Here is an 18,371-nt window from a genome sequence, read left to right as displayed (position 1 = left end):
TTGCTATCCTTTAACTTTGCTGCTCATTGATCCTCTAAATTAAAAAAAAAATTGCTGCTTCTACAATCTGCTATCCTGTGAGCTGCACTGGCTCATAAACTGGCCATGAGCTTATCTAAATAACAAATCAGCTATTCTTAATACACTAAAGCACTTAATACAAACAGCGCTACTCTTTTGCATAACGAAAGAATCTACACATTCAACATTTCATAGTTCAGTTAGCTGAAGTCTGTAATCATCGCGAGGCGTAATGTCAGCATAAATGGTTACCATGCTCCTTGGTATTCAATTACTAAAAAAAAAAAAAAAAAAAAAAAAAAGTTTATACATCGCTGCATGAATCATTTCTCAAACTACCATTTGTTGAGAGTCATGCGATGATGAAAACAAAAAATATGCATGCATGAAATATTACACATACAAAACATTTTTTCTTTTAACACGTTGAGCGCCACGTCAGCCATCTGTGGCTGACACTAGACTTTCCATTTAGGCTGCGTCAGCCAGAAACGGAAAGTCTAGTGACACTAGACTTTCTGTTTAGGCCGTATCAGCCATGTGTGGCTGACACTAGACTTTCCATTTAGGCTGCCATTTTCGGGTCATGCCATTTCCAACAATCTCCTCCTTGTGATCAGAAGATGATAAAAATATATCCTCTCCGGGCAGTTTTCTAGCAAGAATAATTTCACTGCTGCTATCGGTTTCACACTCTCAAACTGACATTTTGATGCTCAGGGAAAATTTTTGTCTGCGCATGGCCAAGAACTGCAATGAACTGGTTTGTTGTAAAGGGAACACTGGCCACAGATCTATTTCGATAAAATGTTATCTAGTTGGTCAAACAAAGAAAACAGATTTGGCGCATAACGTGTTGAATGAATGCCTATAGGAATCACATTCCAAACGTAAACTATCTTCTACTACTATAAAAATCACTGGCCCTACAATACCAGCGCTTTTAAGTGGGGCATAGATGATTCCAGATTTCAGACTTTGTACTATATAGTAAAATGTGGATTTCATAATCAGTAAAATACATTACTTATTTTTTAAGCAAAAAAGAATGCCACTACTATTCACATATTCCTGGTTACATAATGTATAAATATCACTCTGTCAAAGAAAGACCCATAACCATGCATTTTATGTAAGGCACTGCCAATGTTCAGACGCATCTGAGTTTATTTCTATCAAAAACATGCTTTAAATATTAAAAAATTATATACTAATAATCTGAATTTAGAAAATTTTAAATTCATTATGGAAAAAATTCTAAACTGAAAGCAAATCTTATGATCTGACATTTAATTAAAGGCAAGTGATAAACCACATATGTGTTAAAAAATATTTTTCTTTGAAAATCACTTCAATATAAAAAAAATTAGTTTAATACAATATGTAGCTCAATACATAATTTTTAAATTATGTGGAAATGCACTTATTTAGGGAATGAAATAAAAATTTAATTCAACTCAACTTTTTTAACTGTCTGAATGCCATGACTGGCTATATTCGATCATGAGTTTTTATCACTTGTTACATATTAAAGATGTTTTACTTTCTTTAATAATATAAATATCATCTTAATGAATGTAAGTTTACTAAAACAGAGACTAAGATAAACAAATACACAAACTTGGCTAATAAGAGCTGTTTAAATACACTGTATGCTTATTGTAACATTTGGATTTAACCCATTCCCACAAAAACATTTACTGTGCAGATTTAAGTCTATCCTAATCTATGGCCAAGATCAAAACTAAATATCTTATTGTGGATATGGTTCACTCTGCCTCACTGTTGAGATAAAATGCATTTTAATTTGGAAGCTCTTTATAACATATTTATATAAAAACACTTAAGAAATAAAGCTGTCTCTCATTTAAAATATTATTTTATTCATTATGTTCCAAGCAGATTCAGAAAATATTTTTTTTCTTACTGAAGGACAAATAATTAGACCATAAGGACCTTCTTCACGTAAAAATGGCAACTTCTTTTCTTGTTCCATAGCAAACATTATAATTGGAAGAACAAATACTAATGTTTTTCCAGAACCAGTGAAGGCAATTCCAATCATATCTCGTCCAGAAAGACTGAAAAAGAAAAAGAAACCCTTGAAATTTTTTTTTGCATGACTAAAGTTATTAGGATGTTTGGTGCAAATATAGATATTTTTTAATTTACTTTTATCAGAATCACAAAAGGTTCACACATGAGATTTGATACTAAGCATATGTAAACACAATCCTTATTAATATCATTTTATCATCTCTCTGACATGTGACACTTGCCAAGAATTGCATTCAACTGGTGTTCAGTTTATTTATGACTTCAAATGCATATGAATTGAGAGGTAAGCTTCAAAGGCTTAACAATTATAACTATTAATTAATTATTATTATGCAAATTATAAAAATCATTAACACTATAGCTTCCCTTAAAATTAATTATACTTTTGTAAACCTTCCTCTCTTTCATAAATTTATTGTCTACACTACTTATTTGATAGGTATGTGGTCTGCCTGTCTTTATGAATTTATTAATGAGGCCCTCAGGTATGACAGGTTGAAAATCTCTATTGTAATATATACTATGGAGCTTTTTTTTATTATTATTATTTAGAAATACTGTCGAAATCTAAAAGTGAAAAATCAGAATAATAAGCATGTTAAGTCCACACAGAAATCCTTTCTTCAATCAACCACTATTCAACTAATTGATGAATAAAAGACTTTGTATTGTCCTTTAAGTGCCTATTCTATTTACAACATATAGCAACACACCAACTTGGTAAAACATGTAGCAGACAAGCATGGTACAATGGACAATTTATAGTGGTTCTTGTGAGATATAATCAAACAAAAGCATTTTCATCAAAATCAGTAGTGATAAACAACACTTTTTAAGATGCATAAACATTCTGAACTAAATTGTCTGGTGACTGTTCATAGCATGCAAGTAAACACTGAACTTATTCCAGTTAGGTTGCTCAGAAGTTGGTGGTAGAGGAACAGAGATATCAGGTCACTGGATTCCAGCCTAGAGGTCCCTCTTTCAAATGTGGGATGAAGCTTAAGCAGACAGCTATTACATGTTTCATTTAAATTAAATAATTTAATGCAATCTAAACTTGCTATGCTGCATATAAAAGAGACCCAAATTTCATTAAATGAAAGAATCCTTATAAAAGAAACTGGATATTTAGATTATTGAATTAAAATTGATTTTATTATAGTCAGGTAACACACCATCACTTTCCAAGAAATTTATTCATTTATAAATCATTTGTTAAAATAGGCCAAATGCTTGATTAAAGAATCTCAAGTACAGGGAAAGCAAGCTTTTTTCCAATATTGTGCTTCATCCATTCCAAGTCTAGCTCTATTTACTCCAATCTCAAATTATGATCTGAAACATCATCATCATCAACATTTTACATGAAATTTTTGTTTGTTGATTATTTCATATGCATGACTAATGCTTTCTTCAGTTCACTTTCAGCTACATTAGCACTTCAATCTAATAACTTTGCAAGCTTCAAAATAACATGCTCCTAACGTCACTATCTGGACAAATTAAGTTTTCTTAAAATGGTTAAATTTAACGATTTGATACACTAAAATTAAGCTTATATTTCATATTACACATATGAAAAATAAAGTTTGCATCAACGAACCTGGTGTGTGTATATCTTTATATATATATATATGTCATAACAAGAGCAAATCAAAAGACGGAACACTGTAGATGCATGATTAGACCCATATTGAAGAAGATTTTGATTGCATAGTATGCTAGTAATGCTAACTTGGTAATTTCTAAAGAACTTGGCAGTCGAGGCAGTTTTAATTCCATTTTTATTTGCAATTGATATTTGTGGTCACAATCACTTGGCACTCTAGTCGAGTCTTTCCACAGAAGATTTACATTTTTGATATTGTTGAGATAGAAAGCAAGCCAGAGAAATTACATCTTAGCACAGTCGAGAGGAAAAGCTGAAGTGCGTAGTTATGAAAGATGGAAGCACGGCAAAGAAAAAAGTTTTGGTTTACAAAGGCAGCTTCAGTTCCCAATTATTACGTCATCAGAGCTGCGCGGGCCATAGAGTGATCTAGAAATGACGCAGTGCAGAGAAGTTATTACGATTTTAGAATAGAGAGGAAGAATTAATGTTTATAGTTATAATTCTGATTCATATATTTTTATCTTACATATATATATGATAAAATACACAATATAAATTACTTAAGATAAAATTACTCAATGTTACTAGTGACAGATTTATGGACAAATACAAAAAGTGTTCTACATTGCTTTTCTTTCTTTTTCCCAGTATTCAATGTTTGTCATAATTATAATTTAATATTTATAATAAATTATCTTTATTTATATGCAAGGTTTTTGTGAAAGGGTCCAATTGAATTACTTTTGTTTATTTTGCAAAATTATTTTACATTTACTATCTTTCATTTTAAATAAAATGTACTGTTCTTCTTCATACCTAAATCTGGCATAGTACTTATTTGACTAAGTAAAGGCAAAAAAGAAAAGATGAAGGTAAAATTCTATTAAAGTTAGCTATAAGAACTCATTAAATATCCAGATACTTATTTTAGAATTCATTTTTACTGTATTTTAATGCATTATAGTTATTTGAATTTATACTACATTTTAAAATACACATTAAAATAATATATGATAGACAGCTCTGCTTACACAGCAGGTAAACCTTGCATCTGAATTGGGGTAGGTTTCGTAATTCCCTTTTTCTTTAAACCTTGTAGGATAGCTCGAGGAAAATACATTTCCTGAAATGAAATCAAAAATTGTATTTCTGTAACTATAATTAAAGTGCTTATTTTATTATACACAATAATAGCGGGCTGCAGCCAAAGCAAAATTTATAAGTTCAATGTACCCCTGAAAAGCAAATGTACAAAACCATTTCAATATGAATGAAATCAGTTCATTCTTTCCAAACAACAACTAATTCGTAAACAATTTTTTTATTGCCAAACCAGGAAATAAAAACTTTTGATACTTCAGGTTTATAGGTATAACATCATGATCTAAATTTAATGTACATAACATTTTCTCAATATTAATAAAAGAATTAACATGGCAATAACACAGCATGTCAATTATACTAACCTGAAACAAAAAATGTTGCAAACAGCAGCTATTTATATAAAATGCTGACATTACTGAAAATTTTTTGGCATACATATGTAATTGCGTGCTTTCTTCAACATCAGAATATGACCGTATATGATAATGATATGTTTGATGCTTAGCAATGCTATGAAATTTTTGCAATTTTTTTCACTGCGTGCAGATAATCAGAAAATACCAGAAAAACATTTACTGCGGAAGAGACATGTAAGAGAAAGAAATACATAAATGTTCTACTTTGTAAGGGTTTTTACATACTTTACATTTCTATATGAAAATTAAGGACTTGTAAGAACATTTATGGACCATCAATGAAAAATAGGGCCTAGAAACAGAACTTAACAAATTTAAACAATTTTCTATTCAACCGCTTTTATTCTTGTAATATCAAATTTCTTTAAAGTTTTTTAACCACATTAATTTATGAGCATAACTGCTTGTAACAATTATATTTTACACATAAAACTATCGCACATATCTTAAAACAGATTTACAAAATCGGTATTAAAAATTTCTTTATTTTAAAAAATATTTGGGGGAGTGGGCAGAACAGCACTACTGACCAGCACAGCCTCATGAAATTCTGTAATTTAAAGTAACCAAAAATTACAATTATAATTAATAAATTATACACTGGTTTCGAAAGACATTACAAGAATTATACATTAAAAGATATAAAACATTCATATCATTACAAAAGATTTGTGTTTATTAAATTTGAGTTTAGCTTATTTATATTTACTTCCCTCTTTTTAACTACTGTCCTAAGTTTATTTTCTTCAATAAACAAATCAGCATTACCATTAGTCTTTGCATCACTGTCTAAAGTATCAGCTAATTTGTTAATATCTTCTTTGCGTTATGTAACTAATGTTTTCTTCAATAATTTTTTTTCATCTTTAAATTTTCCGATTTAATTAAAAACTTTTGTTTATCTAAAAAACTGCATGTATCTAAAACTTGCTAACTTGCTAATCTTACTTCTTTAGTAATTTCAATTCTAAGAATAACTCCAGAAAACTTTATATAATATGCATCCAGATACATAAGGCAAATCTCTTGCATTTTCAACATGTTTATTAACAGAGAAATTCCTTAAAAACCTTTCCCAATATCAATTTTCAATATATTTATTAACAGAAAAATTCTTTCCCACAGGTGCCTGTCCATATGATAAGAACAGACTAATTCTTGCACTTTTCTGAACATTTGAATAGTGAAAATTGCAACAATAAAAGATGAAAAAACAAAGGAAATAGAATTATACCAAGAGAAAAACATCTGGTATCAATAGTAGAAAAGATAATAAGTAAATGTAGTAGAAAAGGTAATAAGTAGATAAAAAGTAGATGTCTTTACTATTACGGCCTGTGTTATTTAAAAGGCAGGTAGAACCCGATAATTAATTAACAGTGCCCACGAGGAAAGCCTACTTGGAGCTCATCAGAAACCATATGCCCAACAAACAGTCCTAACCACAGTAACTTGCAAACAGTCCTAACCTGCCAGATATGAGAAAATCTCAGAGTAGAATTGCCATTTTGTCACAGACCATTTAACACATGGAGTATTGATATCATTTAAGTAAAATTCAGGTAACTTTGTTTTCACTGCTTTTTCCAAAAATTCTCTAAGCCATAAGAACAATTCATCACAATCTAACTAAAAAACACATCTATACTGTATTAATACCATTAATTTTTTTTTCATTTTGTCATGGGCTTTTTCTCCATTAAAATACTTGCCACTTTCAAAAGAACAAAAATCAGAAGATTTTTTGAAGAAAAGAAATTTAGAAAAATGCATAAAATGACTTTTACAAAGACTAAAGATATATCTGAATGTTTTAAGGGAATTACACGAGGAAAAAAACAGTTAGCATAAAAAATTATATAGATGAAATTAGTTTCTACAAAATTAGAGTAGCATTTTTGCTTTTGCTAAAAATTAATTCAGAAATTCTGTTTTATAACATTTATTATTCTTATTCAAATGTCAGAATCATGATACTCAAAAATCACTAAAATAGATGGTAAAAACATTTTAAAACATAACAGATGGATATAAAAAAATTGCATTTTAATATTTTTCTCAAAAATGTAAATTGAATATGCTGTCATTATTTTAACAATTCTGCAATAATGGATTATATTTATTAAAAAATTGTCATCAAATTTACAGATATTGAATAAACATTTGATGTGCTGAATAAAAACTGAAATTCTGATAAATCCTCAAACTTGGCAAGGCACAATGAAGAATTCACACTTGGGATTCACAGAAAAGGGAAAAAGTTTTAGTGCAATGAAGGGGAATGAACTGAAACAGTAATCTTAAAGCCTATAACAGGTGGAACAGATGGAAAATGTCTGCAATTTAAGTGCAAATATTGTGGCAAATCGAAAATGCACAATTTTTAGCACTTTTGCAAAAAGACTGCAAAATTCATAATTAATTCATTCTGCATGTAAGATCTTAAAAACTTGAACAAGTTTCATAAAAAATGCAAAAATTTTATGAAAACTAGCAGGTATGCATTAATCGAGTTCCATAAATTTTACTACTAGAGTTCAATGACAAAAACTGCTTCAACAGCTATTCACTATCGCCACATTAAAAAAAAAAAAAAAAAAAAAAAAAAAAAACGGGGGGGGGGGAGAAAAGGTTCCTCCACAATGGAATGTTCTAGATCAGGGATTCTCAGACTTTTAAAATCTTGTACCATATTAATAAGAATCAATGGTACTTATGTTTATCTAGTCAAGAACGAAACTGTCGTCAAGCAGTGTGATTTAGCATCTCTTACGGATAAGCATGATGTTAACAACATGCTCATAACATCTGCACTGCTGTTTGATGCAACCCTGATAGATTCTTGATAAACCACTATTTGATTTTAGGAATAAGAATATAACTATTATTGCTAACTAATAACTATTATTGTTCTATTTTTCCTCTTCCGTTAAAAAAAAAAAAAAAAAGGAATAATATTTAGATCTGCATTTAACAAACAGAAAGCAATGGAAATTGGAAATTATGGGAAAAAGAAGTACGTATTAATGGACACGATATGTCCATCATCTCAATATGGCCAACAAAACTGTAATAAAATGGAACAATTACTTGCGGGAAGCCTATACTCGCAACATGCTAAAGAGAACTTCTGGTAAAATCAGAGGGCCTAACAAAATAGAAGAACGAACTGAAAGCTCTTTTTATGAAGCACAAAAAGGAAGTGGGTTGAATACTGATTGTTTATTAAATGAAGTGTCACTTCCTTCAGAATTTGACAGGAATGATTTGTACAACTTTGGTGGGATCTATCTTACCTTTATGATTCTATAGTAGATAACTTTAAGAACTGATCGGATACTATGTCAGTATTGAATCAAATATATATATATGCCATCATAAAAGCATTTTCTGGTTAAGTATCAAAGCACCCTTAACAGAGCATTGTAAAAACTACCATAAAAAGTAATGTAATGTACCATAGTTTGATGGAACCCCACTGTTCATAGTGTCACTACTCAGCAAAAAAATCGGGCCTTCCCAAATTTAAAATATTCCATTTCCAGCAGATTTTTTTCTTATATCTTCACCCTTTTTGAGTGCACTATCAATGTCTTTTGTCTATACCCTTCAAGAACTTCTGAATTCATTGATAGCAATGGGTGGAAGCACAAATTTTATGAAGTTTAACCTTTGACTTCCTTCAGAAGGCCATGTTTGTTCACAGTAAGTCGATTTTTCAAGCAGGCAGACAGTACTCTTGTTGACAATATCTGTTTTGAAATATTGGTGAGCAACCAATTGGGAAACTCAAAACTTTCATTCTAGGGTTGCTGATCGTTCCTCCTTGTTTGTAATGTCAATTTGTGATGGCTCTGATATGAGAAATGTAATTTCAATTCTGTAAAGCACCCTTAACAGAGCATTGTTAAAACTACTATAAAAAGTAATGTAATGTACCATAGTTTGATGGAACCCCACTGTTCATAGTGTCACTACTCAGCAAAAAAATCGGGCCTTCCCAAATTTAAAATATTTCATTTCCAGCAGATTTTTTTCTTATATCTTCACCCTTTTTGAGTGCACTATCAATGTCTTTTGTCCATACCCTTCAAGAACTTCTGAATTCATTGATAGCAATGGGTGGAAGCACAAATTTTATGAAGTTTAACCTTTGACTTCCTTCAGAAGGCCATGTTTGTTCACAGTAAGTCGATTTTTCAAGCAGGCAGACAGTACTCTTGTTGACAATATCTGTTTTGAAATATTGGTGAGCAACCAATTGGGAAACTCAAAACTTTCATTCTAGGGTTGCTGATCGTCCCTCCTTGTTTGTAATGTCAATTTGTGATGGCTCTGATATGAGAAATGTAATTTCAATTCTATATTCACCCAAAATGCTAATTCACACTCAGAAAAGGGATGGAAATATCAAATAAGGGAAATTAGGAACAGTTTTCAAACTTTGGCTAAAGTTAATGACTTTTAACCCTCCAAGTGGCCACTGTATATGTATATGTGTGTGTGTTCAATAATATTTGTCATGACAAATTTAAGTACACACACACATCTTAAAATGTGTCCAGACAGTTAAAGCAAGTACAAATACTGGAAGAAAAAGTATCAAAATGCAAAGCTGGAGGGTCATTTTGGAATCAAAATCAAGAAAATTTCATTTACTGACAATGTTTTGGGGAAGTTCAGGAAATGGGGATTAAACCTTATCCACCAGGCATATTAAGAATCAAAAATCATTTCGAAAAAGCCTAAGGTATTTTCTACACCAACCCTGTTCTGTGCAGGCTACAAATGAGGTTATAATTTCTTTAATAATCAAACCTTTAACAATAGAAGAAAATTTTGAAAAATACTTTCCACTGTTAAACACTGAACAATTTTATTGGATAAACAATCTATTTGTTTCTTCCTACTTCTCCAGTTCTACTCTGAATGAAGAACTGACGTCACTCTCTTGAGATCACTGAAGTTTATTGAAAACACTTCTGAAAAATTCTAGATGTATGTTAAAGATAAATATTTGGATCTGCATAAAAGGCATTACACATTATTATTTTTCCTGCCATATCTTTGTGAGGCAGAATTTTCAATGATGGTTAATATTAGAACAAGTAAACACGTGAGTCTGAGAAATTTAGAAGAGAAGATCATTTTTTTCATCTCAATACTGCTGAAATCTGCAAAGATCACCAAGCTCACACATTTCATTAAGTCTGAAATTTTTTAGAAAGTAAATCTGTTCAGACCAATCAATATTGGCAATTTATTCTTTCATAAAAGTAACAATATGAAGCAGTATCAATTTGAAGTAAACAAGTTGGGCCAACCCCATACCCATAATGCATCTGCAACACTATTCTGGTTCCCCCCTTCAATAATGGAGTTATTTTTGTGCCCCCCTTTTTTTCATTGTATCCTTTATTTCAAAGAGATTAATCACCCCAGCTTTTAAGGCTTATGCTGTAAGTGTTCTGCAAAACAAAAATGCCAGAGTTTAGAGTTTCCCAACATAAAAAAGATTAAAAACCAAGGCTCTATTGAACTTACTCATAAAATCAATGGTAACTGATACAGGCTTTACTCTCTCTTAGTCACTATATAACTGTAAACATTTGTCCCAAAGCTACATCAAAACATTACTGCTAGTATAGAAGAAGTAGGCATCAAGTCCCTGAAGCCATATCATGATGGGTTATTAAACATTAATGTCAGTTGTGAACTGCTTCCTAACCACACGTTTCTTAAAATGTTCAAAAGAAAAAAAAAAAAAAAAAGAAAAAAGAAAAAAGAAAAGAAAAAAAAAAAAAATGATTAGCAGATGCAGATTGGAGGGGGGGGTGATACAATATCAATTAGTGAAAGTGCTGAAATAAATCATGCATAACGTTGACTAGTATAGCAATAAAACGTTTCTGAAAGAAGTCCTACTCTTTTCTGGGAACTGTAATATGCCGCTATCCCAGTGTTTTAAAATATATGACAATATTCACTTTCATTCCATGAGTGAGAAAATCAACTAGCAGCACACTTAACTAGTCTCAAATGACAATCACTATAACATTTTTCATAAATGAAGTTGTATGAATTCCTTGGAAGGATATGAAAAAGCATGTTTCAATGACATGGATGTTTGCTTCATATCAGGTATCACATGAAGCACTCATATTCTATAACAATGTAGTGAAGGAACACTTTATTGTAACATGGAATGAAGAAAACTTTTCTCATTAAAGTACACTAAGTAGAAAGACAGTCCTATTCTCACAGTTTTAAGATTATCTGTGAGCGGTTTAGGAGTTCAGCAAGAAAACGTCTTCCAACAGCCCAGTTACTCAAGATTGATACAATGCCTACTAAAATATTGAATTCCTTAGCAATATCACTAAGAAGAATGTGGCAAAACTATCTTGATCAGAGCATCAACAAGATGGATGTGCTTGGCTGATCATGATTCATCTTGCACATCTGTTTTACCTCTATCAAACTCTGTGTACCAAACAAAAACTTGTTTACGATATTAGACATTAGCTCTATACAGTTTCACAAGTTGGCAATGAATTTCTGCTAGTGAGATCTGTTTTAGATGTAAAAATCTTATCACACTTCCACATTTGAGCACAATATCACTAATGTCATTACAACTGATAAGTCTGTAATCATTTGCTACTCCCTAGCCAGGAAATTTAAATAAAAGGAATATTATTACAACTACGAAAACTCATTACCTTAATTTTTAAATTACCCTTAAATTATTCCATCACTATTACCTTATGGAAGGTTTTACACTTATGTAATAGAGAAAAGAAATTTCAAAACATAGTCAGATTCTTTGGTGGTCATACTATTTGGTAACATTAATTAGTACTTGTCTTCTGCAGCAGCCTTGGTGATGGCAAGCTGAAATCTGCTCTTTTTGTCATGCCGTTTCGTTGATCCCCAAAGGCATTTTATTTTATGAGTATGATATGTTGTAACATTCCACTGCCAAATGTTTATTTTCCAACATATAATTCCATACCATGCCCATTTTCCCATAAAAATAGAAAATTTTCACAAGCTGAAGAAATTTGAAGTATGAGCACACAAAAAGAATTATTATATTTTAAAACTGAAGGTAGAACAAATGCATATGCGCACATCGGTAACAGTTGGAAAACTGGTATATTATAAATTCAAAAATTTCAACTAGCCAGAAAAAAAAAAAAAAAAAAAAAAAAGAAGAAGAAGAAGAAGAAGAACTCGGAACACAAACAAAAAAAAAAAATCTTAATATTTTAAAATCGATGCTAGAAGAAAGATTTATTTGCTGATTGGTGACTATAAGCATTTTTTTCTTTACAGTGCCGAAAAGTGCCAAATCAACGTTCTTGCCAAGGGTGCTGTCCCACGAATTTTCTTTAAATCACGTAAATTGGCAAAGACAAAAATTCAAATGCAATTGAAATTCACCAGAATTTACATAATAGCAGTTAATGTAAGTACCTTTTGTGACAGTTTACCACAATAAAAAAGTCGTGAAACAACTTTCTGCTAACATAACTATAACATTTTACTTACACTTCAGCATAATTATACATATGATGTAATCTATTAGAAAAAGCACTAAATACACATAGGCATAATAAATATTTTTATGTATATAATATGCAAGCAATTTTAATTCACTTTATGCACTAAATTTAGCAAACATAATTTTCATCTGAATATTTAAAAAAGCATATGAAAACTGCTTAATAGACATTAATATCATACTCAAAATACCATGAAAATTGGAATGGTTATGTATTATATAAAACATTAATAAATAGTTTAAAATGTCAGTTTGATTCCAGTTTTAACTTACTTTGAAAGTTTTTATAGGAGGAGCAATGTCTTCTCCTTCAACAAGTATTCTGTTTCTTCGACGAACTCGTTCATGACGTTTTTCAGACATTTCCAGTATATAACGAGGTGGCCGCCATCTATAAAAATAAAACATCAAAAAACTTTTTTCAAGATGACATGCTTTTTAAAATACAATCTAAATAGCATAAATGTAGCATATTCAATAACTATATCATTATTTATTTTTATTCTTTTGGTTTTTTATAAAAGAAAAAATTACTTAATTACATAATGCATTAAATTATAAAAACAGCACAATAACACTTTTTTTAAGCAGTTAAGATTTAAATTTCCAAACTGAGAGAAAAAGTGATATTTTGGTACCAAATGTGCAACATTTTGTTTTTTCTTAAGATAATTTAAGTGCATATGAACAGAAATCACAACATCGCATAAAGGTTTTATATTTTTTCTATATTCAAAATTAAACTTTTAGATTACACTACTGATAAAAAATAGTAACTAAATTTAGGTAACTACCCTATATTTCCAAATATAAGCCAAGAGTGCATTTTGTTTTTCAAAAAGGGGTGGGGAAGGGGACGTCGCGGCACGCAATGAATTGGAAGTTGATCTGTCAGCACTATCCTCATCTTAAGGGCAGATGTTTTTATTTTATTCCGCTTATAATTCCTTACTAAATGTAGTATTTCATCTCGATGTACTCCAATAGATTTCATCTCGATGTAATTTGATTTAAATCATATCAAAGACGGAGGTCTTTGATATGATTTAAATCAAATTCCTCGTCATTATAAATATCACAAATACACATGAAATAGTTTTCTGGTTGCAATTTTCTAATTTCGACTATGCGTAACGTATGCTTTACGCATGCACGCATTGAAAGAAATGTTTAATATTAAGCTTCTTTTAGATTATAATTGCTCTTCATTTCATAAATTAAGGTTTCATATTTTTAATTTTATAATTTCTGCATGCCATCTTACCAGATTTAAACTGATGATCTATAATCCGGAAAAACCCCTAATCTGGAATCGCCGAAGTTCAGATTAAAGACTTTGTACTATATATATTTAATGTTCTTATAATTTCAGCTGAAGTGAGTTAGACTTAATGATATTTCTGTTTAATATATAATTTTTTTCTTACATGAATTTAAGGTTTTAGAAATTTTATTTATTAATAAAAAAATTCATTAGAATGTCATGAAATGATACTAGAAAATAAGCATATGCAATTTTACCCTGTTTTGATTGGTTCTTGGTACTGTATTCCTTTAGCCAATTCAGCAACACCCATCAGAGCTGCAAGAAAATTCAAAGAAAGTCAATACAAAATTAAACAGTTCCCCCCCCCCCTCACATACACACACAAATTACGGATTTGATGGCCGTGGTTAAAAGTTAATGATTTGCAACTGGAATTAAGATCACAATTTAATAGTATTTACGGACAAATTAAAATTACTGTCACATTCATATTTCAACATGTAACAGACATATCCACCTTGGTTTTTACCCCAAATGGATTATCAGTCTTGAAACGGCATAAACCACTATAAACAGCTGTAGCACTTTTCAAATTTTTGCTGCCAAACATCATCACCTTGTACTATTTTTTTTTTTAAATAGTACCTAGAGCCATCAAAATTTGAATAGCATAAACCTTCACCTGAACCTGGAAGCTTGGATTCTGAATTTTATATTCAATATTTTGTTAAAACTTTAATCAATTTTTCATGAAAAAACTCAACAATTTAAAAGCAAGCAGTGATAACACTGTATGGAATAAAACATTTTATTTTCAGCAAGCAAGAGTATCTATTGGAAATTCTAAAGATATGCTATTTTTAAATATCGGTGATTCTGCTGCTGTTGAATTGAATTTCATGTGGCATAAGAGCAAAGAACACGATATTTAATTAATAAAGTTAATACATAAAATGTTAAATAATAAAAAGAATTTTGCAGCTGAATGTGAAGTGGCAGAAGTGCGAAGAAAACTATGCTTAATAATAAAGCTAAAAAGATGAAAAGAAATAGGTTAGCAGAAGTGAGAGCAGCAGTAGACTGATAGACTGCAAGCTCAGTAACAGCATAAAAAAAACCTTAACAAATTCTTTTGGGACACACAAACTAGAGCCATCAAAATTTGAAAACATAAACTTTCACCCGAACCTGTGCAACCGGAAGCCCGAATTTTGAATTTTATATTCCATATTTTATAAAACTTTAATGACTTTCTGAAGAACAAACTCAACAATTTGAAAGCAAACAGTGATAACATTATATGGAATAAAACATTTTTATTTTCAGTGAGTGAGAGTATTGGAAATTCTACAGATATGCTATTTTTAAATATTGGTGATTCTGCTGTTGAATTGAATTTTATGTGGCATGTACAAAGAACATGATATTTACAATAATTAATAAAGTTAATACATAAAATGTTAAATAATAAAAAGAATTTTGCAGCTGAATGTGAAGTGGCAGAAGTGCGAAGAAAACTATGCTTAATAATAAAGCTAAAAAGATGAAAAGAAATAGGTTAGCAGAAGTGAGAGCAGCAGTAGACTGATAGACTGCAAGCTCAGTAACAGCATAAAAAAAACCTTAACAAATTCTTTTGGGACACACAAACTAGAGCCATCAAAATTTGAAAACATAAACTTTCACCCGAACCTGTGCAACCGGAAGCCCGAATTTTGAATTTTATATTCCATATTTTATAAAACTTTAATGACTTTCTGAAGAACAAACTCAACAATTTGAAAGCAAACAGTGATAACATTATATGGAATAAAACATTTTTATTTTCAGTGAGTGAGAGTATTGGAAATTCTACAGATATGCTATTTTTAAATATTGGTGATTCTGCTGTTGAATTGAATTTTATGTGGCATGTACAAAGAACATGATATTTACAATAATTAATAAAGTTAATACATAAAATGTTAAATAATAAAAAGAATTTTGCAGCTGAATGTGAAGTGGCAGAAGTGCGAAGAAAACTATGCTTAATAATAAAGCTAAAAAGATGAAAAGAAATAGGTTAGCAGAAGTGAGAGCAGCAGTAGACTGATAGACTGCAAGCTCAGTAACAGCATAAAAAAAACCTTAACAAATTCTTTTGGGACACACAAACTAGAGCCATCAAAATTTGAAAACATAAACTTTCACCCGAACCTGTGCAACCGGAAGCCCGAATTTTGAATTTTATATTCCATATTTTATAAAACTTTAATGACTTTCTGAAGAACAAACTCAACAATTTGAAAGCAAACAGTGATAACATTATATGGAATAAAACATTTTTATTTTCAGTGAGTGAGAGTATTGGAAATTCTACAGATATGCTATTTTTAAATATTGGTGATTCTGCTGTTGAATTGAATTTTATGTGGCATGTACAAAGAACATGATATTTACAATAATTAATAAAGTTAATACATAAAATGTTAATTAATAAAAAGAATTTTGCTGCTGAATTGTATGTGGCAGAAGTGTGAAGAAAACTATGCTTAATAATAAAGCTATAAAGACAAAAACAAACAGGTTAGCAGGAGTAAGTGCAACAGCAAACTGATAGACTCCAAACTCAGCGACAGCATAAAAGAAACCTTAACAAATTCTTTTAGGACACTGTTAATCTGAACTTTTTCAGACATTTTTTTTAATTATATTTTTTCACACAATATTGATATTTATTTTCATATTTTGGAAACACCAACCATAGAAATTTATTACCTCTTTTTTCAGCAACACTTTCCAGTATCTTTTCTTCTTCTTTCAATTGCTTTTCAAGAGCACTTTCTTTACGAGCTGCAATATAAAGTTAGCATTAAGATAATGCAAATATCAAGACAAATATGCATAATTCATGTATCCAGATGTGCATGTATCATTATACCTTCAGCCTTTTTCTTTAATTCATTATGTTGATCCAGAAGGCTAACATTCGATTTTCTACCAAAGTCATCTTCAAGTTCATCATTTTCGTTATCTGTACTACTTCTATATTTTTCTTTTTCTTTAAGAATAGCTCCTAAGCGTCCAAGCCTTTGAAGCTGGAAGTAAATCAGGAAATCAATTACCATAAAATAATAATGATTCTTACATTCTATAATTAAATGGCTTTGAAGGTTGCACACAGCTTGTTCATGTTTTAGTAACTACAATGTAGTCATAAATTAATCAGTTAAAATAATATACAAAATATAAAATGGTAATCAGCATAATCTCAAGTTAATTTTAATTTTATTTGTAAGTTTTTAATATAAAAGCAGTGTTCAATAAAATCTAAATGCTGGCAGTTATTATAATATATTTTGAAGTACTCAACTTTATCATCAATCTTGCACTGCAACAGTCTTATATTTAGATTTTTAAAGTGATCATTCACATCAATACAATTAAAATAAATATGATTATAGTTAACTAGATGGATAATATACTGAATATTATTTTATGTTCTCTTTTGAATCAAATCACCCATGAGGTGGCCAAGCGTGAAAGACTAATCCTAATGTAGCCTACATGTGTCATAAAAGATGTCTAAAATAGGTGCCCAGTGTCAGGGGGTATAACCAGGTACCCTTGCCCTGGGAATTATATCAGGGGACTGGTCCTCCAGGTTAGGTGTTCAGCATGAGTCTGACAACCTCACCCTGTAAAAATCCTATTGTTACAAAATTAAATGAAGAATTTTCTAGACCGTCTACGCGGAAGACACCTGGAGAGGACTTCTTGAGTAGGCAAGGGCCCATCCTGGGGTGTCAAGCCAAGGAAGAAGTAACTGAAATTATGTTACATTATTCTTTTTTTAATATGCAACAAATATACCACATTTAAGACATCAAGATACAGCGCAATTATTTATATTCTTCTCCCCACATTTTCTTTTTTAGATCATTATTTAGAAACTTACCATAGAAACATTCAAAGTATGGATAGATAACAAAGTATTTTGTTTGAGTAAAAAAAAAAATCGCACTGGAAGTAATAATTGCACCGAAGCTTTGAAATCCAGTGTATAATAATTAATAAATCTATTTGCGTGTACTTTAATAAATGACATTAAATATTAAATTTTTCTTTAAAACTGCCTTTAAAAACAGCACACTGAAAAATTTCTCCCTCTCGCTTCTCAAAGGATAAAATTAGCCCCCCCCCTCAAAAAAAGGGGGGGAGAGGAAAAATACATGCATAAGTATTTTTTTAATTATCTAAGCAAGGCAATATAGAGAAAGTGATACTGCTAGAAGGGTGTTTTTATGAGTTCTTAGGAAGTTGTTTTTATGAGTTCTTAGAAAG

General features: G+C 30.5%; 1 protein-coding gene across 2 annotated transcripts in view; it reads right to left on the bottom strand.

Moving 5' to 3' along the window:
• Nucleotides 1-18,371, bottom strand: part of abs (ATP-dependent RNA helicase abstrakt) — a 72,221-nt gene that overhangs the window by 35,592 nt on the left and 18,258 nt on the right. For both annotated transcript variants that reach the window (XM_035358443.2, XM_035358450.2), the window contains 6 exons: nucleotides 16,969-17,125; nucleotides 16,806-16,880; nucleotides 14,303-14,363; nucleotides 13,055-13,172; nucleotides 4,726-4,817; nucleotides 1,949-2,102 (listed from right to left, as the gene is read on the bottom strand). In XM_035358443.2, coding sequence (XP_035214334.1) covers nucleotides 1,949-2,102; nucleotides 4,726-4,817; nucleotides 13,055-13,172; nucleotides 14,303-14,363; nucleotides 16,806-16,880; nucleotides 16,969-17,125 — 657 coding nt within the window. The remainder of the gene's footprint in view (nucleotides 1-1,948; nucleotides 2,103-4,725; nucleotides 4,818-13,054; nucleotides 13,173-14,302; nucleotides 14,364-16,805; nucleotides 16,881-16,968; nucleotides 17,126-18,371) is intronic.

The sequence above is a fragment of the Stegodyphus dumicola genome, chromosome 3 (genome assembly GCF_044657685.1).
Source record: "Stegodyphus dumicola isolate Sdum_Otavi_A_Nest chromosome 3, ASM4465768v1".
Taxonomy (NCBI): Eukaryota; Metazoa; Arthropoda; class Arachnida; order Araneae; family Eresidae; genus Stegodyphus; species Stegodyphus dumicola.
The sequence above is the reverse complement of the archived record's forward strand: the minus strand, read 5'-3'. Positions and strand labels throughout refer to the sequence as shown.